Raw genomic sequence first — 27,074 nt, forward strand, 5'->3', positions numbered from 1 at the left:
TTCACTCACTTAAGTATACAAGCAAACCAATAAATCATGAAAATTTGTGTTAGTCTGATTCACTCAGTTAAAAAACCTGGGTTTTGTGGAATCGGTCCAGAGACACTGTAAATGTGACATCTTGTGACTGGCATTCTGTTTATTTCATTCACTTGCAGTGACATACGAAACCCAGGTTTTGTCTCATAGAATCCTAGTTAATGAACAGTGTGTACTTTTGACTTTGTGACTGTGTACATTTGGCACTTGAGAAAGTAGGGAAGAGAAAGGAACAACAGATCTGAGTATGATCTAAAGAAAGGAAGAATAACATTTTTGTTTTAATTTTTAAGCAACCCACTGAGTACTTTGATATGGGAATTTTCCTGGCCTTCTTTGTGGTTGTGTCTCTTGTTTGCCTCGTTCTTCTTGTCAAGATCAAACTGAAACAGCGACGTAGTCAGGTAAGAGCGGTAATGGGGTATTCACTGAATGCTGAAGGTTAGCTTCTCATACTTTGTCCTAGAATTTGCTCTTTACTTTTGGAAATGCTGGACACTGACTTACAATAGCCATCTTTGTAGGAAGGGTTTTATCCATGGATGTAGGCCTTTGGAAAAATTGGAAATGTCTTTAAAGGAGATCTACATTGACCTGTGATGTTCATTCAATTAAATCCTCAAATGAAAAGAGTACGGAGGCAGTCTGTTTAGCCATTGCCAAGGAATACAGTTTCTGGTTGTTCAGAGGTTGATTGTCAGTAGCACTGGTGTATTTCTAAAGAAGTCCAAGCTCTTGTTGCTGTATCGTGGAGAGAATATCAGGATTGAAAATAAATTGCAACTCTTTTCAATAGAATAACATCTATTGATTCTTAATGGCAGAGGTTTGGAGGTAAAAAGTTTGTTTAGGAGAAATCCTAGGTGAGATACTTGAAGTTTGTCCTGTCAAACATGAAACGGGAAGCTAGTGGACTCTGAAGTTTGTAGTTGTAAACTGCCCAGTATATATACACGTAAAAGGAATGCAAAGCACTGTAGATGCTTAGGACTCTTGCTTTGGACATATTGAGTAGGAATACAGAGATGTTAATGGGCCAACAGCAGTGTTAAAAAAACTGTTAAAAAGGGGGATGATAAATTCTACAGTAAAACGAAAACAACCCACTGCCTTCCAAAACTTTGTTATTGATTAAATTTGAGGGGAGGGGGGAATAATACAGCTAATTTAGTAACATTTCATTTTAATCCCTCTGAAGTATTGCTTCTGGTAATATGGTGGTAACAGCATAATGGGGCATTACAGTCAATATTGACAGTTCAAAACAAGTTCCTGGCCAAGTCTTTTATGTTGCCATGAGTAGTTGCTGCTGCCCATCAATTGCGCAGTTGCAGGGTATCCCATTGTCAGCACCTTCATCCCGTTTTGATTCAAAGTAGCTTATCATTCTGCATGTGGCGTACATTCTTTTCATCAGGCTTCTGATCTAAATTCTAATTAGCCTTCTCTCTGCCTGATTTATGAAATCGTACGTTAGTCTGGGCGTGGCGTGTTTCTGTAGGATACATTAATTTGATACAGTGGTGCTTCTCTGCTACTACACTATAGTACCTTATGCAGCAATGTTGCCTTTTTTTTTTCTCCTCTCTTTCTTCTGTTGTAGAATTCCATGAACAGGCTTGCAGTGCAAGCACTGGAAAAAATGGAGACCAGGAAGTTTAAGTCCAAAAGTAAGGGACACCGGGAGGGTAGCTGTGGAGCACTGGACACGCTCAGTAGCAGCTCCACCTCTGACTGTGCCATCTGCTTGGAGAAGTACATTGATGGGGAGGTAAAGGATAAATGGTTTCTTCAACATGGGCTGAGAACGTAGCTGGTTTATTTTAGCACTGTGGTCCGTGGCTGCTGGGTACATTGTGTACTGAGGTGGTGCTGCTTGCCAGACTGATTGCATTGAGTAGCCGGCTCAGCCTCAACTGTATTCTGCAGCTCCCAAAGAAATCTCGGGGGCTTTTCCGCATACTACAAAGTGAGAGATCTCATTCTGCAAGTCGCTACGTCCATCAAGTTGCTTTTCTGAGGAAGAACTCATAAAGAAGTCAGGGTTACCTCAGCATTTAGTTCTCTGGGTATTTTTAACAAATTGTGTGCTAAGGTGATGGTGCACACAAGCTCGGTTGGACATAAGGGATACAACTTGTGTTTCACTTCTCAAGCTTTGATGGCACCTTGTCTTTAAAATGTCAGGTATGTAGCACTGCTGCGAAACCAGAGGAGGAGAAGGATGTGATGCCAAAAGGTTCAGGAACCGTTTTTTGACTTCTCAATTACCATCGCTGCATTGATGTTAGAGCTTGCCTTCTGTGACACAGTTCTACCCAGAGGAAGCAATGAAAGGATGAAATAGAAAATAGGCTCCTTAGAATAGAGGCAGTCAATGATCACAGCTTTGAACTTTCATATAAAAAAATTATTTGAGGACATTTCATTTGGAAATGATTCATCATTTTTTAAGGCAACAGAAAATACCAGCTGCAGTATTTGAGTGCTACAAGCTACGAACAGAAAGTTAATGAAGTTAGCTGATGGGAAATTATTCAGAGTAGCAAGGATGAAGGCAGACAAGAACCTCAGAAGGGCTGTACAAAACTGACTGGACAGGAAATTCAACGCATGAACTTCAGCATGAAGTGATACACATAGGGAATAGCTTCACATGTAGTAGTGATGGGTTATGAGGTGAGTATTACTGTTCAGGAGCAAGATCTTGAAGCTGGTTTAGATAGCCTTGTGAAAGCAGATCAGTGCTTTGTGGCAGTCAAAAAGGCAAATCAAAAATTAGAAATGAGACAGGGAAGTCTAGAGAACTGAACAGAAAACATAATTGCACCACTGTGTAAGGTCAGTCATGCTCTCTGAGTACTGTGTGTACTTCTGATCTCATTTCACAAAAGATACATTGGAAATGAAGGTGCTTCAGAAAAGGGCAGTCTCAAAGTGATCAAAGATTTGGAATGGTTTCTGTACAAAAAAACGACTGACTGGGCTAAGGACTGTTTAGTCCTAGATTACTTGGGGGCAGAGTGAGTACAAAATGGTGAATGGAGAGCATGAACGGGAATAAGGCATTCATTTATTTCCAATACAAGTTTGGGTGCAATTAAATGAAACTGCTAGGATTCAATCTGGATCAAAATGTGGTGTTTCTCCACCAGCAGGTAGTAGCTCTGTGGAACTTCCTGCCAAAGCATGTTACAAATCCAGAACTTGAGCTCATGGGGAGACTTGAACAGTACTCGGGAGAAAGATCTGTTACAGGTTCTGAACTGGTAGATATCCAGCTCAGGAAGTCCTGTAAACAGATAATAGCTGAAGGATGAGAGTGCTGGGCTAGGGAAAAAGTATCATATACGCTGTGTTGATTTTGCTTTTCCCTGAGTGTTTTCGATTGCTAATAGTTGTAGGCAAGATGCATCATTAAGTGGACTCATTGATAAATTTTTTTTTTAAGTTTATTTAATACATGAAGGAAAACTGTAACAATGGGCTCCTTCAAGGTGTTAGGTCATAGGGACGCACAGCTTAAATTTTCCTAAAGAAATGTAGCATATCTGCATGGAGTTCTAACGTGCCTGCAGCCTATTGTTTTAGTGACACCTGATCGCTGGCTGTTGTGCTTTTGGCTGTGTTGAACAGATGGCATTTTCTTCCTTCTTACCACTTTGAGACTAAGAATTGATTTGTTTATAGCTAGGTTGAAAAAAATAGGAATAAGCTGTGAAAAATTCACTCATTAGGAAGGAGTACTTTTTCATGTTCCTTCATCTGTTCCTGTAGGAATTGCGTGTCATTCCCTGCACTCACCGATTTCACAAGAAATGTGTGGATCCTTGGCTACTGCAGCATCATACCTGCCCTCACTGCCGCCATAACATCATAGGTAAGTGCTGCAGTTGGGTGCTCTGTTGTGTCGTCCATTTCGGGCTTAACAGCTTACAAGATGAAACAGAAATTTTGCCTGTTTGTAAATCTCCACAGAGCTGGTAGTCTTTATTGTAACACAACCCTAGAGACAGTTAGGACTAACTTCTTCAAAAAAGACTGCGTGCCCTGGAGTAACAGGTCACGTCCCTGGTTTTCTCTCGGTCTGGGTGCGATGCCCAGCAGAGGACAGCGTTGGTCAGCTTCTGAATGCAAGGAGGACAAATAGATATAATAGATGGGTATGTTTTCTCTTGGTAATTATAAAGAAAAGACTATGTATTGTTTTTTATTTTTCCGTGGTGTTGTAACTTGGAATGTGGTTTCCCTTACTTGCCCTCTCCCCCTTCCATTTCCTCTGTCTTGAAAAAGTTTTCTATTCATACACGTTTAATGTAAAATAATGTATAAAGTGAAAACTCAGGCAATGACTGCCAGCCTTGTTCTTAACCTGCAAGATCAAGAATACTGTGTAAGCAGAAGGTTTTGCATGGATGAAAACAGTATCTGAAATCACTCCTTTTCCTTTTTAAGCGAATACAGTTGTGTTTCAAAGGCTTCCAGGCAGATGCTCTTGACTCACTTCGTTTTGTTATTTTTCCTTCTGTGTAAAAAGTTGTTGCCTTTTAAAAAAAACTCTGTTATGTGCATAATGTAATGAAATTCAGAACAAAATATCCTTCTGTCTTGCATAAAATATTTTCCCTTTTATTCCCTCCTACTTCTGCTTCTCCACTCCTTTTTCTCTCATTCAGAACAGAAGAAGGGAAATGCAGGTTCAGTCTGCCTGGAATCCATCAACCCAGCACGCAGCCGGCAGCAGAGGGTGATTCTGCCTGTCCATTACCCAGGCCGAGTGCACAGAGCCAACCAGATAACAGCGTATCCCACGCGGACAAGCATGGACCCTCACGGAAACCCTATCACAGTACTTACAGTCGAGCGACATGGTGAACAGAGCCTCTACCAAGCCCCGTCCCCAGCCTATATCCGAAGTTACCAGCCTATTCATTTGGACCATGCTTTAAACACGCATCACTGTAGCCTGGAGCATAGGGCTTACTCTCCAGCTCACAACTTCCGAAGACCCAAGTTTGGTGGACGCAACTTCTCCAGAGCGGCGTGCTTTTCCCAGTACGAGACCATGTATCAGCACTACTACTTCCAAGGCCTTAGTTACCCTGAGCAAGATGGACAGCTTCCAGCTGGCATTTCCTCAAAGGGTCCTTCCCGTGCCTTTCAGCCTGGTAGCAGCATGCTTTTCCCTCCTGTGGTACATGTAGTGCCCTCATCCCGCTTGGAGAGCGGCAGTACCTCCAGCTTCAGCTGCTATCATGGTCATCGTTCAGTGTGCAGCGGGTATTTGGCTGACTGCCCTGGGAGCGACAGCAGCAGCAGCAGCTCTGGTCAGTGCCACTGCTCCTCTAGTGATTCCATGGTTGACTGCACCGAGGTCAGCAACCAAGGGGTTTATGGGAGCTGCTCCACCTTTCGCAGCTCTTTGAGCAGTGACTATGACCCGTACGTTTACCGCAGTAAGAGCCCTTGCCGAGTGGGTGAGGTTGGTGGCGCAAACAGGGGTGCAATTGTTCTCTTGGAGGGCCCCCCCCAGGACGAGCTTCCAGCTCACAGTCACAGTCTGGTGGGTGCTGACTGCCGGCCTGTGCCAGCTTCTTCCTCAGGGGACCAACTGTCTAACTGCAGCATGGATATGAACTACAGCAGTAATTCCTCACTGGAGCACAGGGATCCAAATGGCACTACCTCAGAGGGAGGACATGAGGCCACTCCTGGTGCTGCCTTGGATGTTAAAAGGAACTGGAAGAATCCTGAGATAGTGGGGCCGCTTGTGGAGCAAGCATGCGCGTGCTGCTTTGAACTCCAGCACTCTGCCCTGGAGCCTGGCAGCGGCACGGCCGACTGTAGCGCGCTCTTCCTCAGCTCTCCGCTGTGGGGGACGTGTGGCCCTGGGATAGAACCACAGTCAGGGAACACCCCGGGCTTGTACAGTATTAACTCAGATCACTTGCATAGGACAGATGGGGTGAAGTACGAGGGGTTGCCCTGCTGCTTCTATGAGGAGAAGCAGGTAGCCTGTAGTAGCAACAGTGGCAGTGGAGGTGGTGGCTGCTATACAGAAGACTATGCAGTGAATGTGCAGTACACGCTTCCTGATGACACCTTGCCAAGCTGTTGTAAGGGTGTATGTGATCTGGGTCAACGCATTCCCATAATTCCTGAAGACAGAGACTGTGAGCTGATCCTACCTACAGAGTGCCAAGGGACCCACACAGGAGGCTGCAGTTCCTGGGATGGAACACCTGAGCTAGATACTTACCTGCACTGCCAAGGTATCAGAGAGGTACAGGACGAGAGGGAGGTGTGCTACGAGGCAACATCATTCCTGCGGCAGAACTACTCTCAGGAGGAGGAAGCTGGAATGCTCTTCCCCGATCCCACTCCGAACTCCCAGAAGCTGATGACGACCACAATGGCCACAGGTAATATGTGTGATTTTTTGATTACTCGCTACCTTTCTGTCCTAGCCTATGAAATGCTGCCAGCTTCCTAGGTACCTGCAGCCATAAAGTTTATTGCCATCCTTTGTATAAGAGTAGGTTATTGACTAATCCTTCACCCAGAAGAGCTATTCTCTTGTTACCTGTGCTCACTTGGTCATAGCTAGAGGAATAGAAAATGATAGTTTACTAAGTAAGATAAAAGCTTTCATACTCATGTATCTAAGGTGTTTACCTAACACCTTTATCATGTACCTCACATGTTTATCTAAGTAAGATAAGAGCTTTCATACTCATCCTTTGCAGGGAAGGGAAAAAGTGATTGCAAGTACCAGGCCCCCATTAGAGCTCCTACAGCCAGGGACACTGTGCCAGTCGTGGCAGCAGTGGCAAGGTGCCTAAGCAGGCACGGCTGCAGCGCTGGGAGGGGACGGACAAGCTGAAGAATAAAAAAAATGAGTGAAAAGTTTGGAATTGCTGTAGAAGAATATGTGGGAAAGTCTCTGCTGTTGTACACCAAGAACCGCTAGCAGAATGAAGGGGGTAGTCCTTACCTGCCTTGCCAGGGCTGCTTTTAAGGATGTTTATAGAATTGTAGGATACCCTAGGTTGGAAGGGACCTCAGGCCGTCATCTAGTCCAGCCTCCTGCTCAAATCAGAGCCAGCTCTGAGATCAGACCGAGTTATTCAGCTTGTCAGATTAGACTACATTTATCTGGTCAGGCCATGACAACCTCCAGGGACGTAGAGTGCACTCCCTTTTGGGCCCTTGTTCCCGTGCTTGACTGCCCGCATGGTGAAAAGATTTTCCTTGTATCCAGTCTGAACAACTCATGTTTCAACTTAAGCTCCTTACCTCTTGTCCAAAATGCATCACTGTGAAGACCCTGGCTCCATCGTTGTGACGACCTCCATGCAGGTATTGCAGAGCTGCTGGGGGGTGCTGCCAAAGCTTTCTCTTCTGCAGGCTGAACAAGCCCCAGCCCTCAGCCGTCTTCTCACGGGGTGAGTGCTCCAGCCCTCTGAGCATCTTGGCTCTCTGCTGAACTCGCTCCAGTCAGTCAATGTCTTGTTCTGGGGGCCCCAAAACCGGATGCAGTATTCAAGATGCAATGTTCCTTAGTTTTCTTTATCCTTCAGGTGCTGGATCTCATCCCTTGGAGAGAAGCCAAATCGGTGACTAGACCTGTCCAGATGATCCCAGATGGAGAAGCAGAGCTTATCAGAGACTCCAAATTCTCATGGACTTAATTTTTTTTAAGCTTTGACAAACACACAAAAGTGGTAATGTGGAGAAGTCCCTCCCATACTTCCTCTTTCTCTGAGTCCACATCAGCTTGATTATCTCCTTTGTCCCTCTTGCCTGAAGCCTTCAGGCCTCCATTTGTGTGCAAAGCCCATGTGGGACATGGTGTGGAGCATTTCTGAGCTCTAGTGCCATTTCTATATTAATGACAAAGTGTTATTTATATTTTCTTTTTAGAAGTGACTGTGTCAGCTCTTGCTGAGAGGTAACACGGTGTCTTAAATAAGCCAGGCTATGTGTAGATGCTGTTATCTCCTACTTAAAGGAGTCAGGCCTTCGATAAGCTCAGGGCTACACCTGCCTTAGAAACCAGATAGCACCTTGAAATATAGTAGTCCAGAGGGATGCAGCTGCTGAATGGATGCTCAGATACCGACTAATCCTAGTAGCCAATCCTAGTAGCCAGCAAGTTATATGAGCGCTTTTGAGGGAGGTGAAGCATTGGACTGTCTCCTTTCTCTTCCCTCCTCCCCCTTTCATGCTGCTCTGATGATTTGGCTGAGAAGGGTCTCCTGCCGTTATGATTAGTTTTAACAGAGTGAGGGTAGGGAAACTGGTAGCTCAGAATGTTCTCATCCTTGCTTCCTGCTAAACCATGGACCTCCTTGTATCTTCTGACTGGTGAAGCATGCTGGGGACTCCTCCCTCAAACATGCTAGAAGAAAGTGCTTGGAAAAGGTAATACCTTTGTAGGTAATGAACCTTGCCTTCCATAGGAAGTTTTTCAGGCAGCTGTAGCCCCTGTTACGGCTGTGAGGAATGCTGGCATATGCAGAAAAACAGCTTGCAGGGGGCTTGCAGCTTGGCTGGCTCATTTTGGAAGTGGGTCAGGAGGTGTCTTATTTCCTTACAGACTGCAGACATGCCTAAGGGAAGCAGTGCTTGTCACCTTTTGTGCATGTGGGAGAGTGAGGGACTTGATTTAATCATTTCTTCTTTGCTGTGGTTGATGTAGCTTCTGTAGATGGATCTGTTTTAAAGGTTTCTTGGGCCCAGCCAGATGTGCTTCATTTTTGTCTTGTGTACAGAGTGCTCTCTGTACCCCATTAGCCTGGGCACATACTTTTGTTCTTGTTCTTGTACTAGTGGGGATGTTTGTTATCATGAGATAATATATGTCGTCACTTCTGATAGCAATTGTTTCCTGTGGAAACAGCAGCTTCTGAGTAAGAGGCTACCGTAGCGTGGTTTAAATTGCCTGTCATGCTGCATGTGCCTGAGGACACAGTGTCATCCTGTCTGGTGTATTCACAGCAGGAATTCTCCTAAAGGGAAACTAATTATTTAATGCCCACAGTGCCAGTCTTCTGAAAAGATTTGTCCAGAGTTCTGTACACTTTGGAGATACTTAAAAGACATGAAAAAGAGATGTACACCTCATGTTACATTTTCTGCCAAAGTAATGTCCTTGACATCACCGGGCTGATAGTGAGAACCAGCAAAGTTAACTTGTCTGCTTTATAGTCACAAATTAAACATTTTAAAAGAAGCAAACATCTAAGAAATGACAGATACATTCATCTGTTTACTTTTACTTTCTATATTCAGTAAGTTAGGAAAAAATAATTCTATTTAAAGGAATTCACATTAAATGTTTTTAAATGAACAAACACCAAAATCCAGCTGTTCAGAGAATTAGTACAAGGCAATATCTGGGTATAAGGTCAGAAGAAGAATTCCAATAAACACATTTTCTGTGTATAAAGCTTATTGAAAAATTATTCATTCTCTGAATGACTGAAGTGGTAAGTGTTGGGAGAATAAACTCTAAAGGTTTGCTTTTTTTCTTTGGTTGTTTTTTTAAGTCTTACCTTTCTCCTTCATCCACTCAAAAGAAATGCATTGTACAAGCTGTGATACACTACCTTGGCTATTCTGCTTGGTGTTTTGTGAGGCACTATCTAAAGGCCACCTGAGATGCATTATGCTCTATAACTACACAGCATGTTGTGGTAAAATGTGGTTATAAAAAAGAAATTTTAATATTCTGGCTCATGGTGTTCCTGGATGTACTGGTCTCATTCACATTTTCTGGAAATCTCTGCCAGTGCAACAGACTGCAGGCCTTACCACAGAGGTACCCTACACCTGCTTTCTGTGTTCGGTTTTGTATTCAACATCTAGTTAATTCCCTGCTACCTGGATGTCCATACAGACTTACAGGCTAGCTGGCCGTGGTAGAAGGTTTTTATAACAAAATGTCTTTTTACTACTTACATAAACAGTTTTCATTGTGTTTGGCTCATGAGGCACTATTTAAAATGTTTTTAATTAAAGTTATCTTATAGCACTTAAATTGTTTTGTATAAAATTTGCTGTAAAGATTTGTAATATGGTCAAAGGGCTCTTTCTCCTTCATTACCATTTTTAAAAATGTTTTAAAAGCTAGAAAACATCTTGTATATATTCTGTATATGTATAGCAGCACATTTCATCTATGGAAATATGTTCTCAGAATATTTATTTACTAATATATTTATCTTAAGCCATGTCTTATGTTGAGAGTGTGTGACATTATTGTAATAATCAATGAAAATCACTAACACGAGGCCCTGTAAATACATGATAATTGCACACAAAGATTTTACAATACTTGCCGACCAAAAATGATTTAAGAAAAGTTGTAGTTACCTGCAGTTTTGTAAGAAAGTGTACAAATGTCTGTATTTAAAAAAAAGAAAAAAAAAAAAAAAAAAGGAAAAACCACACAAAAATACAGTTCTATTGCATATACATGTGGAAGTTGTCCTTCTTGTTTTGGGGGAAAGGACATGGATAGCTGTGCTTCTCAAAATACAGTCGTAGATATACTGAGATGAACTGTAATATACGGTATTTTTTCCTTTTTTACAATAATAGGTGTATACATGTGTGTACATACCATGCACACACATACAGAGCCTAACAAAAATGATCATGGTAAAAAGTTCAGAAGTGTTTCTTTGTGGAAGCAACCCATAATGTTCTGTCCCATGACCGTTCAACTTTGAGCAAGTGCCACAGATGAATATCCACCAGAAATTAACTTTTTTAACCTGGTATTGTGTGTAGTGTAAGTCCAGTACTTGACAGTTTTAGCTGCCTTCCATACTGTCCCCAGGTGGTCTCACCCTGTATTTTGTTACTTGAGGGCTGCCTGTTGCTTCAGCACCCCTGGTCACATCTGGCTGATGTTGCTGTCGAGGAGGGGAGAAGCTTGGTATATTAATTGTGGGAAAACAAAGATTACACAGGAAGAAAGGCGAAGAAGACGTAGGGCACAGAAGGAAAAATGGTTAGGAAAGTGGTGCACCCGCACATGCTGTGGAAGAGATGGGGTGAAGAGCTCTGCCAGGGGAAACGGGGAAGGAAATGTACTGAAGGTGAGTCTGTGGTGTGGCGGTCCCTAACGAACAGGGCAGCACCTGGGTCTTTATCTGGCACCCTGGTTATTGGAGGGGGGCAGGTCTTACAAGCCCCTGAAGCCTACAGGCGCATGAGGAGCTTCCACATCTGCTGGAAGGCATCCTCATTCGTTTGGAAGCTGCCTGTTCCTTGTAGCAGGGGAACTTAATTCTGGTTTAATTTCAGGTAACAATATTGTCCTGAAATAAAACTCTTTCGAGGCCTGAGCCAGCATGATGCAGGTGAATACAACTGGATAAATCATAGCTTGAATAGGCAAGCTAGATCCAAGTCCTTGCCCGGGATCATGAAGTCACTGGTCCCACTGAAGATCAGTGCTGTGCCGTGCTCTTCCAGCGGCAGAGGGCATAGTTAGACCAAAGACGTCTATGCAGACAGCAAAAGACAAGGGCTCGGAGGTGTGTGGATACCAACCTGTGTCTGTGTGTGTACACGTATGTATTTGTGTAATATACGTTTATATGTTATTGTGTAAACAGTTTGCCTCCATACATTATTTATTTCCCATCCAGTGATATGCACACGTAAAAAAATCCTTTCCAGTCTCCTCCTCCAGTTTCTTCCTTCTCTCAGAGATTTTCCACGTGGTAATTCCCTGGACTTTCCCCTCCTCTCATGGGTGTTCAAGCACACTGCAATTCAGTCACTTCACAGCCAGCTGAGAAACGAGTCTTACTTCTTTCCAACCCCGTTTCATATGTGAAAACTCCACATTTGGGATGACGGTTGAACTGAAGAGTTTCATTTTGCATTGGACTCTTTGTGGCACAAGGATCACTTACCATCCTCATCTCAAGTACTGTGGGAAAGCCTGGTCAGTCTGAGAAGACAGGCTTGATAATGGAATAGCAACAGGCAGGAGAGAGTTAAGCAGCACCAGCAAGTGCTTCCCAACCAAAGTACGTGCCCTTTTTTTGCTTGGTGAACAAAACCTTGGTAATTGCCAGTCATTATATATATGCATTTTATTTGCAGATTAGTTCATTAAACAATTGTTCTTAAAAATAGCACAAAACTTGCCATCTGTGTTTGGCTGATACGCCTGTGTTGAGGGGTCACGTCTGCGTCTCCTTCCTCTCCCTCCCTTCACCCCCGGTTTGCTATTGCTGAATAGTGTTTTGTTTTGTTTTCTCATGTCTTGTTCTGAAGCAAACCGTGAGGTGATTGTGCTTTTAAGAACAAGACATACCTTTACCCTTGCTGTCCCACAGAATACTTGGTGAGCCCGTACTCTGTCTCTTTGAGACAGACAGTTGTGGATTGTTGGCCAAACTTGAATGTGGTATTTAGTTGTGTGCGCACACACGCGCACTATTCTTGTCTCTTCTTTGTTGTGGCTTTTTTTTAATGACTGAATGTCATTAATTTTCTGTCAAAAATTAACATTTTGATATTTGGCAGGGGGAGGTTCTTTTCACTGTTGAGGTTCAATATTTAAGGAGCAAATCTGTGGTAAAATGAGAGTCCTGTGGGCACTATAAGCCTGTGTGGAACCTCCATATGGTAAAACAAGAAAAGCAGGAGCAGACTATTCTTAATGAGACTGTACATTCCGGTAACACTTGGTGTTTCTGTAACACTATCTCATTTTTGCTGTAGCGATATTGGGTACATCTGTTAAATCCTATGACAGCTGTTAGGTAACATTGGTTATTACTTGGGTAGTGTGAAGAGTCCTTAAAAGGATGGCTGTGTTCATACTGTGTGGAGTGAGCCTGGCCTAAGTCTTTGGCCAGGGAGAAAACAGTGTACCTGAAACCAGATACTTTATCTTGCGATGGAAGCACCGTGCTCCTGTGACTTGAACACTTCATAGAAAAGTGTCTCTTTCAGAATAAAGAACACATTTCCCTCATGGGGATTGAAACTGTTGCTTAGGAAACAACAAAAAAAAGGCAATAGTTTCCAGAATAAACAGAAGAGGCCCTGTACCTGAATGGCAAGAAAGGAGAGCGGAGTAACTTCCCCTGTCTAAGGGGACGCCCATCCCCTGTGACAGTAGTGTTTCTAAAAGTAAATGAGGGTTTGAGTCCTGACATGAAAAGCTGGAGAGAGTTTTGATATCTGACACTGGTATTCAGATGTTTACATAAAATGCAGCTGAAGATTTGAGAGAGCGTAGCATTATTTTGTTCAGAAGGAGGAATTAATGAGAGATGCAAGTTCTTGCAAGAACGTGGAAACAGCATTAGATGTTGCTGCAATTAGTAGAGAAAACAGTGAAAGAATTGTTATAGTTACTTCTAACAGTTTGAAGACATGTAAACTGAAAACTTCAATTTGCTGTTACCTCAGAAATTGCTTCTCAGAGGGAGAACTTATTTTCTGTATGTAATCATTCTCAGCATTTTCAGCTTGAACGTTCTCTTCACAGCAGACAATCCTGCTGTAATCTGCTGGTGAACTGCAGCAGTTTCTCCCTCCTTTATTCAATGCTTCTCTACACTTTCACTATACTAGCTGAACTCCTCCTGCAGAAATTCTCTGTATTTATTTCTTTAAAATTATTACTTGCAGCCATTTGCTGCATGCAGGATGACCACGTATAAACACAGCACATACTTCAGTGGTGAGTCATTTCAAGTTTGATTTATTCTGTTTTCTTGTCAGTCTTACTTGGTTCATGTGATAGCCTTTGGATTTACAGTAAGTTGTCTTGAGACTGAAATTCAGAATGCCAAATTTCATCCCAAAGCACAGGTGCTCAGTAGAGTTCAGAATGTACGAGTTGCATTAAATGTATGTGTGTTGGGGGGGGTGTTGTTACAGAAAAAATTGTGTGGTCTGAAGGTAATTATATTTTTCACTCTGAAGATCTCAAGGTAGCAGAATGGTAAGGTTCATAAATGTATAGAATAATATTCAGGGGAAACTGTCACTGGATTATTATTTCATTGGAAGATTGTGAAATATCTCTGCTGCGAGGTGTTAAGAACTAGTCAGACCAGTATTTGTCAGGAGTTGTTTATGCAGTTCACCCTTCCTTTGGGCAAAGTGGTGCACTAGAAAAGTCTGTTGGCAGTCCTTCCCACTGCCTGAGAAGGCTTATTAAGCAGAAGATGAAACTGGAATAGCTAGTCATGCTCATTCAGTGACAGCCAAGTGTCTGCCGATGTGTTTGGCCTGTAGTCATACAGGCTGCAGATTCAGTGCAGTTTCCAGGGCTATCAGTGAAAATCTCCCATTTATACTATTGCCAGGGGAACTTGGAATACAGACTTAATTCTTCAGTACCACTGGGTTGTCTGCATGAGCAGTGTGATAGACCTCCTCAACATTGTACTGGCTGCAGAAAATCTGGCAGAAACAAACCCTAAAAAAGAACATGTTAATACTTGATTGAAAAAGCAGATGACATGTTTGATGTTAAATTGGTCCTGAGCGTATATGTACATGAATTTGCAGAATCTGATGAACAGCCTAATACAATTACAAGCTAGAAATGAGATTCAAAGGAGGAAAGTGTATCTTAAAGCAACTGTTTCATCAGCATCTATTCTGCCACAACACTGAGTCTGAGTTACCCTCTTCTCAGTGTTCTTCTATCATATATACCAATGATTACTTTGATTTTTTTTCTATGGTTACAGTGTATAGAAAATTTATTTTTCCCAGAGTGTAAACTAACATCTTTTCTTCCTATAAAATGTTAGCAAGATACAAGCATAATATGCTGTATTAAATAATGCATTTCCTATACATATATAAATATATATATTACTATGATAACATATCACACATATTTTTAAATAACACAGTCTCTATTTCCCCCCAACATAACAATATTAAGACAAAAGTACATATAAAATCATTTAGCCAACAAACTAGTTTTAAAAGTAGATTTTGAATTAGGGAGGCCACTTCTCCAGCTGGCCCCCTTCCACCTGAGGTCCACATATTCTGTAGGCTACTGTAACTGACATGCTGCATACAGTAAGGAGGCAGGCTCACAAACTGCTACGGTGGCAGTGCCAGCACGAGTACTTACTGCCCCTGCTCCGGGGCAGACAACTCTTTTTTTCCTATGGCTTATTGTCCGCTTAGCTGTGTTAGCTCACCTCTCTGTGCAACCACCCAATAAACAAGATCAGAGACCTCACCTCTGTTAAAAGTAACTCAGGGAAGCAAAAGCGATGGTAATTCTTAACCTGATCAGTTTATTGCACCACCACACAGCCGGTCGTACCAACACAACAGTGAGGATGGGGCCAGAGCAGGGGCTGGAATGCGTGTATATGAGGAGGCAGCTCCTCCTGACGGTTTTGTTGTCAAAACAGTTGCTTTTGAAATTGTGGCCAATGTCACGTTTGCAGCCTGTCCAGCCTGCTGAGGGAACTGCTAGGTGGGAGGTCAGAAGGCCATTCATATACAATTCCAAACAAATTATTCTTCTGCAGCTATTTTGAATTTGTTGAAGAAAATGCTGTAAATATTGACATCTTGAGTGCCCTCCAGCTGTCAGCACTCAGCTGCTAGTGTTGTAGGGGCATTTCCGTATGCTGAATCATGTGGGATTACAACAGTTGTGCATGTCAGACTTTTCTTCATTCTCTCCCCAAACCCTTATAGCAAAGATCATAAAGTGCTGTGTTAATGGATAACATATATGTTGGCCACATACCACCATACCACCGAAGTCTCTGTACTAGGAGTGCGAGTGACCATACCACATTTTGAAAAAATCCACAGCAGAGATCTACCTGCACTTTCTGGTCTCAGGTCTGTATAGTAACAAGCACTATTTAAGGGACCCTGTCCACGCACTTCTATCTATTGCTCTGTTTCCTAGTATTAGGGGTATGTAGAATCAGACAATCTGAAAGGAGAACATAACAATTTCCTCTATACTTTTATCAGTGTGTATATCTGTGCACTGTCCAATACCTTATGCTTAGTCACGTTCATTGTTGCCGTGGCCAGTTAATCGGCTATAACTGCTGTTTTTATGGGTCTTCATACAGAAATTGGACAAGTATTCCCTAAGAAAGGCCCACGAAATGAGATTTTGTCATTTAAAAAATAGTTGAGCTAAGGGACTGATGCAAAAATCTCAGTTTCTAAATTCTCTAGATTTTGCATTAGTGGCATTAGTCTTTTGTTGTTGTTTATAATGGGCTTTCTCTAATTTTATAGTGAAATTAAGCTCTTTACTGAAGAAGAGAAGCTTAACAGTTCTGTATTTTTTCTTTGTGCAGTAGGTAGAAATCAGTCATGGGGTGCTCCTGATGTTTTTTTCAGTTTATCAGCATTAGCTAACTGCTTTATGAATGTCCCTTTGCCTGTATAACTGCTCAAGAACATTTGATAAGGCAGTTAAACAAAGCTTTGTCCCAATGTACTCGTAACTTAACTCTTAAGGATCTAGCTTTACACTCTGACTCTCTCCTGGTTAATCAGTGAACCAAATTAAGCATGCTTAGGAAGCAAACTAATTTGTTTTGCTACAAATCTGTGAGGTAGACTCTCTGCCTACACAGCATGATGCAAAACCTGACTCTTAAAAAGGCAATTTAAAAATTTTTGTTGGGTCTGAAACAGATAATGTTTTTTTGTCCAACCTGAGGACACATAAGAGATAATCAGTGTATTTTACAACTCATCCTGTCTTGATTTTAGGTGATACTGTAATTATCTTTTCCTGTATCCTCTTCAGCAGCTCATGCAAGAAAGTGCTAGATGTTCCTACGATATTCCATTTTTTTGATATAAACAATGCCATAATTGCTGGCTTAGTAAAGTCTTGTTTCTATAAAGCATTTATTGTGGTATTGTTCAGCTGTCTCTGGCACTCATCTGTGGTACATAAATGGAGCTGGAATTAATTCAGGTAAAAGACTAGATCTACAATGGCAAGTAAGGCATGATGTTTCACTGTTTAACTCTTAGACACCCTATTTTTTCAAGGAAATCTGTAGACCACATGAAAGGGTTATATGTTAAAAACGGAAGAACAGATACATAATGAATTTAAACTCAGTGACAATTTTCATACTTCTCTTAGTTATCTTCTGTAGATGCATTTAATAGTTGTTCTCTGACTGCAGGTCTGGTATACACAGACCACTGGTTTATGTTTAAACAGATATTTATTCCTCTTCTCTTAACCAGAATTACTGTACTTTAATGGCTCTCACTCAATTTCTTCTTAGTTTGAGGAGCTGCTCACTGAGTAAACTTTTTCAGTCAATTTATCTGACTTCTGTATTGTCAGTTTTCCCTAAATATCTTGCTGAGGCTGAAAGACTCACTGTTGATCCCTGGTGGTGGGAGGAGAAATCTGAGTATCGTAGGTGGACAGATATTCCACTAAAGAGAAAAAATAGTTAATGCTGTCTGTTGCAATCAAAAAGAAATTATTTCACAGATCAGATCCCCACTGATGTTTTAGTTCTTTGACAACTGAGGGCATTAATCTTAAAAATGCAGTTCAGTTTAATTTTGCAGGCAAGGAGACACTTTTTCTTCTCACAGGTAATTAACAAGGCAACTGTTACGAACGTGTTTAGATGCACAGCCTGGCATGGGTGAGTTGTTAATAGCAGGCTACAACTCTGTAAATCGCTCAGGCTGCTGAGATCAATATCTTTAACTTCAGAGTAAGAATTTGTGTTAGTCAGCCTCACTGTTTAAAAATTCCATGGATTTACAGTTTCTTTGGCCACTTCTTTAAGAAGCCTTAAGCTTATATCCAAAATGAATGTAGGACTTCAAACTGGAGTTACAACAGTTTTTTAAAGGATCACTGTGAATATGAACAAAATTATCATAATCATCAGTGAATGATGGGTCAGACATAGTCATTTAAAAAGTCTTCATTGCTCATGCAATTGGTAAGCATTACTCCATCAAAACTCACATTTGCAGCTGAAACTCCACAAGGTATTTGCCTCCTGAATGTGATTTGATTTTTGTTTGTACATCTCTGCTTACAGAAACAGAAAATGTATAAACAGCTGAGCACTGGGCAACCAGGCTGATAGTTTCTCAAAGTCTTTGACTCCCATTTGACTGTATAGCACCATTTAGACGTGTTTTACATTAAGGCCAATAAGCTCTGGTTGCTGTGGCAGCTGAACAGGTTATCAGTATCTACCTCTGTCTTCAGCCTTGAGAATAAAGGGACTAAAGTAGCCTGATATAATACAGTGGTACAGGAAAGCAGGACACAATAAGTCCTCAACCTGCAGATAATCATTCAATTACTTTGTCAGGGGTACAGGACATTTTGAATCTTACAGGTTTTTACATGTATTTTAAGTGCATTGGTTTAAAGGCAGTAATTAATAGCCCTACAGATTTGATGAGCACCAGATATTTCAAAACTATTGCCGCAATTAAATCTGTTGTCTCTAGTATATCCAAGAGAACAGCAGAGAGGCGAAGTCACTCAAAGGCCTTTGGAAATGGACTTTTTGGAAAACAAGTATGAGATTGGGAGAAAAAAGATTATTCCCAAGTCACCTGGATTTTAAGAAGATCGATTCTTCTAAAATAAAAGACACTTCAGTTTCCCACTAGTGGGTTGCAATCATCTTGTTGACTTCGAAGCTTTTTTTTGAAGATGGATATCGATGTGGATGGCTGGTAAAATATACTCCAGATCTCGCCAGCAGTAGTAACCTCACTGGAATCTTCTGTTTCAGTTGCAGATGGTATCTGATGGGATCTAGGAAACAAGTGTTAATTCACTGTAAGTGTTAAGGTGCCTGGGAAGCTGCTGTTATTAGTATGTCTGCATTACTGGTAATACACTGGTAATGCTAGCAGCTTCCACTACCTCTGTGACACCTTTTCCTTCTACCTGCTGCACAGTTATATAAGTTTTTGGAGCATCTGTTGGTTGTTTCTTGACCAAAGGAAAAGCATTTTGCTGCTAGAATAGTTGCTACCCTAATGAAAGCACTGTCATTAAGAGGTCTGTACATATTCTATTACTAATTGCTATTAATATAAATTAACCTCCTTGTATATTTAAGCCTGTTTGTGGTATGTAAATAAAATATTCAACATTTATAATTTGTTGATAACTCCCCCATTATTTTACCCAATGAGCATCCATCTGGAGGACGCAAAAATTACTTGGTATAAGTGTAGAGAAATATAGTAATAAAATTATGTTGTTCTTAATAGGCAAAAAAAATTATACTGGTTAACTGTCACACCATAATACAGATTTTCATTTCTGTGATTCTTTTTTGAACCATTTTCAGTATTTCAGTAAAAAAAAGTATTAACTAGCCTATATTTAACTTTTTTCCCCAGTTCCCCAATCTGGGATGAGGTTTTATCATAATTTGACCTCTTCCCACCAGTGCTAGATGTCTGATTACATTTTCCTCTTTGCTATATAACATCACTCAGCATGAGAAACCTTTTTATTCCGTAAAATACAAATCTTATTAAAACAAGACCAAAAGAAATATTCTAGCAGCAAATGCTATCCTAACTGACTGGAAAGTTTAAAAATGTGCTTATTTAGTATCTTTTATGAGGATACAAATATGTAATATATAACTTGGTTTTGAATATGACCAATCTGACAGTATCAGAAGGCAGAGAAATGAAGTGTACCAGGTTTGGTACAGAGCTGAGATGTCAATTCTCTGGGGAGAGTTTTGCTTCATACTCACCTCATGGTAATGTGGAGAAATATCTTTGCTATTATGGCTGTAACACTTAGGATGAGCAGTGCTGTGAGACTATATATTGTCCATTCTGTAAAAAAGAGGAGAGGGAGGAAGAAGGAGAGGGGAGAGGAGGAGAGGAGCTCTTAGTACATTCATTTGCTTACAGTTTTTAAAGTAAGAATATTGCACAAAAGAAACACATAGCCTTCTGATTGTTTAGCCAAAACTGTAGTTTGAAGATGCCTTAAACCTTTAAGTATTTTCTGCAAAGACTGGCAGAAACTGTGTAACTGTCAGTCAGAACTGGTTTTTCCCATGCAGGACTGCTCCCTGGTAAAATTGGAAGTTGGGAAAATCCAAAGCATATAACAGCAAAATTACCTAAATACTAGCTAGGAAAGGAATCAAAACTGACTCGGATTAAAATTTAAAAGAAGACTAAACAACATACTGGAATATATGCTACCAGTAGTAACTGTTTGCAAGGAGATGGCCTAGTTTTATATCAGTAATTATGTAAGTAATCACCAAGTATGGGGGGTTTTTTCCCTTCTAGAGTCTACTGAGATAGGTGATCAGGATTTGTGGTCTGCTATTTTATTACCTTATACTGAAGTCTCTTAGTCACTGTATTTTACATTTCAATTTAGTTCTGGTTGTACCAGCAAGTCAAGCAGGACTTAAAGAACAGCCTGACACCTAGCAACATTTGAACTATTTAAGAGATGAGGGCTTAAAGGAAGCTGATTTCTAAATTTTTAGATCAACTTTTCATTTGGACTTCCATAATCTTGCAGTGGGAGGCTACAGCATGTTGAGATGGGAAAAGGGATGGCACTAGAATGTAACTGGCATATTTAGCACACTGAACAGCCATGCAGGGACCTTGAATTATTAGAACTGAAAAAAGGCCATCACCTTCAGAAGTCCTGAAGCTCCAGGTAACAAAAAAAGGAAGCATAAGTTCCCTCGCATCCAATGCCCCTTCCTCAAAGCATTGACTGTTCATGATGATTCAACAATATTTTCATAACTGCGTAAAATCCAAGGGTGCACTTTCATCTTAGGTCGGTATGCCCAAGCTAGTTTAACATTAGGCAGCTTAAATGTAGCTGTGGTAACTTGGGCACTAGCCTGGGCCTAATGCCAGAATGTCTGCCCACAATGCTAGGCATGTTCTGCAACCCGGCTAGTTCGGGTATATGCAGCTCATGTGCAGCCATGTCCTCATGCTTCACGTTTGGAATGCAGACAGCTTCAGGACTACAGAACTCTTAGAGTGTCCACAGTGTGATCAAGGCCCAGCTTCAACGATATATAAGAGCAGATGCCCAGGGTTGTTTAAAGATAGGAGGGACTAGTAGTGAATTCACCAAAAGTACATTTCCAGTCTTCAATTATTTACAACTCAACAATTTCCTGAATGAAGTGATGTCTTGAAGGTGACTATTTAGACACATGACAGTTCTCGGTGGCATCTCCCCTGCACCCATTAACTTGCTTCATCCTTATCTAGCCCTTTTTGTATTATGGCTGTAGCTTCTGTGAACTGGGATAACTGGGATGCATCCAGCATTCAGGCTCTTCCAGACTCTACAAAAGCTTGCTCTTTTCAGCACCTTTTGCCACCTCTATGGTATGCACTGGTTACTGAAGATGATTCTAGTAAGGAGGCTGCTCTGACTCACATCTTATTCTCATGTGCTTTCATTCTCAAGGACTCACCACCTTCACACTATTTCTAACTCATTTATGCTGAGAAATGAGTTTTGAAAAGTAATGAGAGTGGTAATTAGACTAAATGAAAATTCATCTATTAGTAAGAGGCACAGTGGATCAGATAATGTGGAGGAGGAAGCAAAGGAAATAGTGACTCTAGTTTGTGCCTTGGCAAAATGTTTTTCCTGTTTCCACATTTTCTTGTAATATTACCAGGCATGGAGCTACTCGGATGACTTGGACTGGTTGTGATGACATAAAGTATCTTTGATGACCGGGCTGCATTGATGCTGAGATTTGCTTGTTCATTTATCTTCTCTGAAAGTGTCTGATTCGTTGGAATCTTGTTTTGATGCACATTGTCCTTCACAGCTGAAAACGCAACAGTATGATTACAAGAACAATTTCTTAATAGGTGTAATTGGATTTTGTTTTGTGCTTTTAAACAGACATGTGCTGCTCTCTGGTTTACTTGGAGAACTCCAATAATCAGATTATGTCTGATGCCAGAAAAAGCCTGTACTTCACCAAGTTGGGGTTCTCATAATTTTTCTGGAAGCCAATTGTTCATTTTAACAGTAGGTACAACTCAAGGACTAGAATGTTTTCTCCTAATGACTTTCGATCTGAGTGGAACAGACTGTTGGAAGGAGCCAAGATGAACCAAGATGCAGATGGACTACTGTTTTCTTGGTTTGTTTCAGCTTTGTCATTTTCCAATCTATTTTGACAGGTAGGTATGTATAGGATTGAATTTTTGAAAATTTAAATTTATCTATTTATGACATAGCTGACTGGAATGTTCCAAATTGAGAGAAATTTTAGTGAAGCTTTTACCCACTGAGCAGTGGCAACAAGATAGATGAAACACTTGTAGACATGAAAGTTAAAATATCTGCTCTTTTTTTGCTACTTCAGAAATCTTCTGTGTGAATTAAATGCTTTAATAGCTCATTGAAAGGTAGAAATGGCAAGGTTAGCCTCTTACCTCTATATCTGATAGCAAACCCCTGGGCCTGATTGATTTCATCTGAGAAAAAGTACAAAATGACAAAATCCAAAGAGATGTTAAAGGTGTGGGGAGGCCGGTTCTTGCCATTAAAACGAGCTAGAACATGATAGGTATAGCCGTCCAGCAATTCCACCATATCTGTAGCATCTTTGATTTCAAAAAGGGCAAAGCTGAAGTGGATTTGAGATGCTCCTGGAACTTGTATGGTCCAGTAACAGACTTTGCCTGTGCCGTATGTGTCGGGAAAATCTGGGGAATAGATCACAGCTGTAGCAGAAGTGTAATTCCCTCCACAGGCACCAATAAGGGCTGTGAAAAGGAGAGGGAGAAAAATGAAAAAACAAGGTTATACATTCATTATGCATAGCTTTAGCACTCCATAGATTCTAATACTCAAATGTGACTTGAAGGTACAGACTTGCTACCTGAGCAGGACGCACTGTCTCTCAGATTGGTGTTCTTTACCTTTAACAGCACTGGGAGCACAGCTATTCTGTTGCATTGGCTTGAGACACACTGATTGCTCCAAGACCTATGTATCAATCTCGAATACTGCAACTATCCTTTGTCCTTGTAGGTAACCATGTACCCTTTTCTGCATCCGTGAAGGAACAGGATGAAAGCTAAATGACTGATTCAGGGACTTCTATTCCATCCCCATCAGGCAGGCAGGCAAGAGGATCAGTGACTGTAACTCTCACTTGTTCAATTACTGAAATTGCTTCACAGCCTTATCAAATTGAAAAAATGAATCTTCACAGAACAGCTGAGGTTGGAAGGGACCCTTCCCTTGTCTAGTACAATCCCCCTGCTAAAAGCAGAAGACATTGTCTAGTAGCATTTTGAGTCTCCAGGGATGGCAGCTCCACGGCCTCTCTGGGCAATCTCTTTCAGTGTCACCCTCACCATAAAAAAAGTTTTTCCTTATGTTTAAATGGATTTTCCTGTTCTTCAATTTGTGCCTGTTGCCTCTTGTCTATGCATTAGATAACACTGAGAAAGGTCTGGCTTCATCTTTACACCCTCTCATGAGTTATTTATACAAATTGAAAAGTTTCTCAAGGCTAAACAATCCAAGACTCTCAGCCTCTCCTTGTATGAATGATGCTGTAATCCCTTAATCACCTTTATGGCCATTTGCTTGTGCTTTTTGAGCATCCTGTCTTTTGATCTTGTCCAATTAATGTTTGACCTTAAGTAACTTGAAAAAGATCCTGTTATGAATTCCAAAGAAAATATTTTAGATTCAAAACAAGTATGCACCCAGTAAATCTTTATATTCCTTGACAACTATTGAGATTCCCAGTGCAAACTTATTTACCAATTAATCCAGAGAGAAACTCAAATGCCAGTCAACTGACTTGATGCATATCTATATATACACACATACAACTTTTAAAATGTATTGTATATAGGTATATATACATATATGTATTTTTATATATCCCCTAAATACATTTTTTTTTTTTTTAATGTGTATTTCACAACAAAACTGTTTGGATCAAGAGTTATCGCTCCCCCATATCATAGGCTGGAGGACTGAAGAATCAAAGTAGATTTTTCCTGAAAGATTAATTAAAGCCCTGTAACAGAGGGTTGTGAGAATGGAAATAAAGGAAGTATTTTGAACAAGTGTCTCAATTTTCACAAGCCTCTGAGAAAGAGCTTTAATAAATACAAATCAAAAGGGAGCTGGGGGAACGAGAACAAGAAGTAGCATGTGTCTGCCAGAAAAATCACGTGAAAACATTTCTCTCTTTTTCTGGAGCAAGGCCTGATCACAGCCTGAGCAAACCTCACACTTCAGTGCCGGACTATGAAAGACCTTATAGAGGAACTGAAAGAATATTAAAGAAGAACAGAAAGAATGTGAAAGGCCCCACAGAGGTACTAAGGCCCATAGAGGAATTTGTGTTTGGCACTTACTCCATGCTAACAGAGTAAGTGATTTAATTGAGTAGATAGAATTGTTTGAATAGATACAATAGATTGAATTGATAGAATTGAAATTTGTCATTGAGATATCAAATTTCATCTTTGCGAATGGCTTATAGGCATTGTTACATTTGGCTTTGCTGTTTGTAATTACTGAATCACAAGATACTCTTCAAACAATATTAACTAAGAATGCCAATGACTAGTGCTCCACAGATGCCTAACAAAGTACAGCCTTGCCCCATATGGAATGGAAATGCTTTCCTTCTCTCATTTCCTTCTAGAGCCGGCAGAGTTCTGTGTTGTGGATCTGAACCTTACGGCTTTAGGCTGTGATAGCAGCACATAAACACATAAGGTTAACGGTGTGTGTTGGGAGGTGTGTGTGTACAGGGATCGGGGTGAAGGTTCTGAGGATGTGACATAATCTGGAAAAGAAGAATGAGGTAAGCAGGTGTTGCTCATCAGCAAAGGAAAATAGGTGGCAGTTACTAGAGTGACCTCTCTTACCTGGCCATAGCTCTCTCCCTTGCTGTTTACCAGAAAAGACAGTGCAGGTCCTCAGGGTAACATCTTGCTGAGCCCTCGGTCATTCCAGAAAAGGAAAGCTATAAAGGAAGCCTTTACCCATTGAGGAGTTTGGAGGCCAAGCGCAGAAGGAAACAGAGGATGCTGCAGTGTGAAGCTACATGCTGTCTCAACATTGAAAGCAACATGCAACTCTGGTGCATCTTTTCATATCTTGGGGAGAATCTGGAAGTGAGCAGAGTGACTAATTCCTGTCTCAACTGAAATGTCTTTCTGTCTTGCTAGCTGGGAATCAGAATTTTAAGAGTAAGGAGATGGGAAGTTTGCTTGTGTGTTCAGAAGGTGGAAAATTACACTACTTTTAGTTCCAGGAAGTTTATATCTAGATTTAAAAGGTAGCTTCTACATCAGAGGCAGTTAAGATCTGAGAAGCAACAGTATATCGGTGTATACTGTGAACTTTTCCAGTATTCCTGGCTGTACTGGGAGCCTGTATGGCTGCCAGACAACTGGATGCTCATACCATTAACCTGTGAATTTACACAGCTGGCACTGGTATGTATACTGAAAAGAAGAGTAGTAAGGAGGATTTCTATGTATAAATGATGAAATCAACGATGGTAATAATAGCAACCTAACTTGTTTGTACTTTTGCAGTACACTCCTCGGTCTCAATTCTACTACACTGCTTTGTGTTGTGTTAACTGGGTTATAGCAAGTCTCGTCTGGTTTAATAAAAAAACCCAAGTTGGTGTAGACTGAAATTCTGAGGTGCCTCACTTAATCATATATCTACTCTCTGGCAAGATCAGTTCTGAAGGAGTCTTTCCGTGACACGCTGTTTGTGATAGTTGAGTTAGTACTATTTGTGGGGAAGTAAGGGACAATCTTTGGAGCATGAGTCAGCTGCCTGAGCAGGCATCATTTCTTGGAAGAGCTATTTCACATTATTAATGGATGTGAATTTTATGCAGAAATGGAAAGCAGCTCTATCTCTATTTTATACTGAAATTAGGTGTTTTGCTGTTTTGTGTGCAACAGTTCTCATTGCGTTTAAACCCTTTTCCCTAATTTGCTAAACATTTGAGGCCTCTCCTTTGGGAAAAGCTGAGCCTGTTTCAATACTTACTGTCAAAAAGAATGACTCTGCCATCCCCACCACAAGGCTGAGTATGGTCTCCAAAGCAAACACTGTTGCATTCCGTACTGGCTGCCTCCCCGTATCTCCAGTAGTCGGGATTATTTCCACAGAAACAAGCATAACCTGATTCCATGCCTGCAAACTTTGACAACAAAGATGCATGAGGAAGGGAGGGATAATATTTAAAGGAGTGACAGCAGGAGGTTGTATGAGCAAGAAAGCTGGCAGCAGAGTATGTGTGTTTTGGGGAAGTATGATTAGTCAGAGGTCCCATGACAAACTGTTTTTGTTTGAGCTCTCAGAATGCCACTTAAGACTAGTGAGAAAGTTGGAAGGGAGGGCATTTAGGGTACTCTATCGCTCATAACTGCAGTAAGCAAGCATACTTTCTCCTGGCATCCTGGCATTATTCATTGGTCATTTGCCCAGGCTGCTCTGGATGCAGAGGGAGAGCTAGTCCCCTGGAGTGGGAGTGAGACCTTTGATCTCCTAAAGGTAAAAAAAAAAAAAAAGCAGGGAGGAGGAGAAATATGATTGAGAGATCTAGGCATATTGCCATCTTTTGTCTTTGAAACCATTTTGTAAACGTATGTCAAAGAAATCACCTTAAATTGTTGACTTCGGCAGGAACTGATGCATGTTTGGATAGTAAGTTTATTGGAGGTCTCGCTGGTGCCAGTCAAAGGTGGTGGCTCTCCATGGTCCTTGTAACACCCAAGGTTCCCTGGCACTGGCAAGAATAACAGACAACAGTCATTCTAAAGGTGTGCCTGGAAACACCCAAGACACAGACCGCTTTATGCACTACCTGGTTACTAAGCAGCTCTCTCTATGTTCTTGTCTCGATTTTGCAGTATGGAAAATGTTACTCTATACTAGATCCCTGTCATATTTTCTAACCATGCCAGGAATAAATGACAGG

The 27,074-nt window shown here is 41.1% G+C and overlaps 2 protein-coding genes across 9 annotated transcripts in view; one reads left to right on the plus strand and one right to left on the minus strand.

Annotated features, from left to right (window-relative positions):
• Positions 1-10,518, plus strand: part of ZNRF3 (zinc and ring finger 3) — a 95,501-nt gene extending 84,983 nt beyond the window's left edge. For all 3 annotated transcript variants that reach the window (XM_074887255.1, XM_074887257.1, XM_074887256.1), the window contains 5 exons: positions 333-443; positions 1,643-1,810; positions 3,817-3,919; positions 4,716-6,461; positions 7,620-10,518. In XM_074887255.1, coding sequence (XP_074743356.1) covers positions 333-443; positions 1,643-1,810; positions 3,817-3,919; positions 4,716-6,461; positions 7,620-7,663 — 2,172 coding nt within the window. In that variant the 3' untranslated portion in view covers positions 7,664-10,518. The remainder of the gene's footprint in view (positions 1-332; positions 444-1,642; positions 1,811-3,816; positions 3,920-4,715; positions 6,462-7,619) is intronic.
• A 1,622-nt stretch (positions 10,519-12,140) lies between these two features.
• Positions 12,141-27,074, minus strand: part of KREMEN1 (kringle containing transmembrane protein 1) — a 37,459-nt gene continuing 22,525 nt past the window's right edge. For 2 of the 6 annotated variants that reach the window (XM_074887265.1, XM_074887259.1), the window contains 6 exons: positions 26,758-26,882; positions 26,141-26,294; positions 22,525-22,857; positions 21,750-21,908; positions 19,821-19,905; positions 14,775-18,856 (listed from right to left, as the gene is read on the minus strand). In XM_074887265.1, coding sequence (XP_074743366.1) covers positions 18,694-18,856; positions 19,821-19,905; positions 21,750-21,908; positions 22,525-22,857; positions 26,141-26,294; positions 26,758-26,882 — 1,019 coding nt within the window. In that variant the 3' untranslated portion in view covers positions 14,775-18,693. Of the gene's footprint in view, positions 14,504-14,774; positions 18,857-19,820; positions 19,906-21,749; positions 21,909-22,524; positions 22,858-26,140; positions 26,295-26,757; positions 26,883-27,074 lie in introns of those variants that run through there. The other 4 variants (XM_074887261.1, XM_074887263.1, XM_074887260.1 and 1 more) reach the window with 4 other exon arrangements.

Source organism: Strix uralensis, chromosome 17, assembly GCF_047716275.1.
Source record: "Strix uralensis isolate ZFMK-TIS-50842 chromosome 17, bStrUra1, whole genome shotgun sequence".
Classification (NCBI taxonomy): Eukaryota; Metazoa; Chordata; class Aves; order Strigiformes; family Strigidae; genus Strix; species Strix uralensis.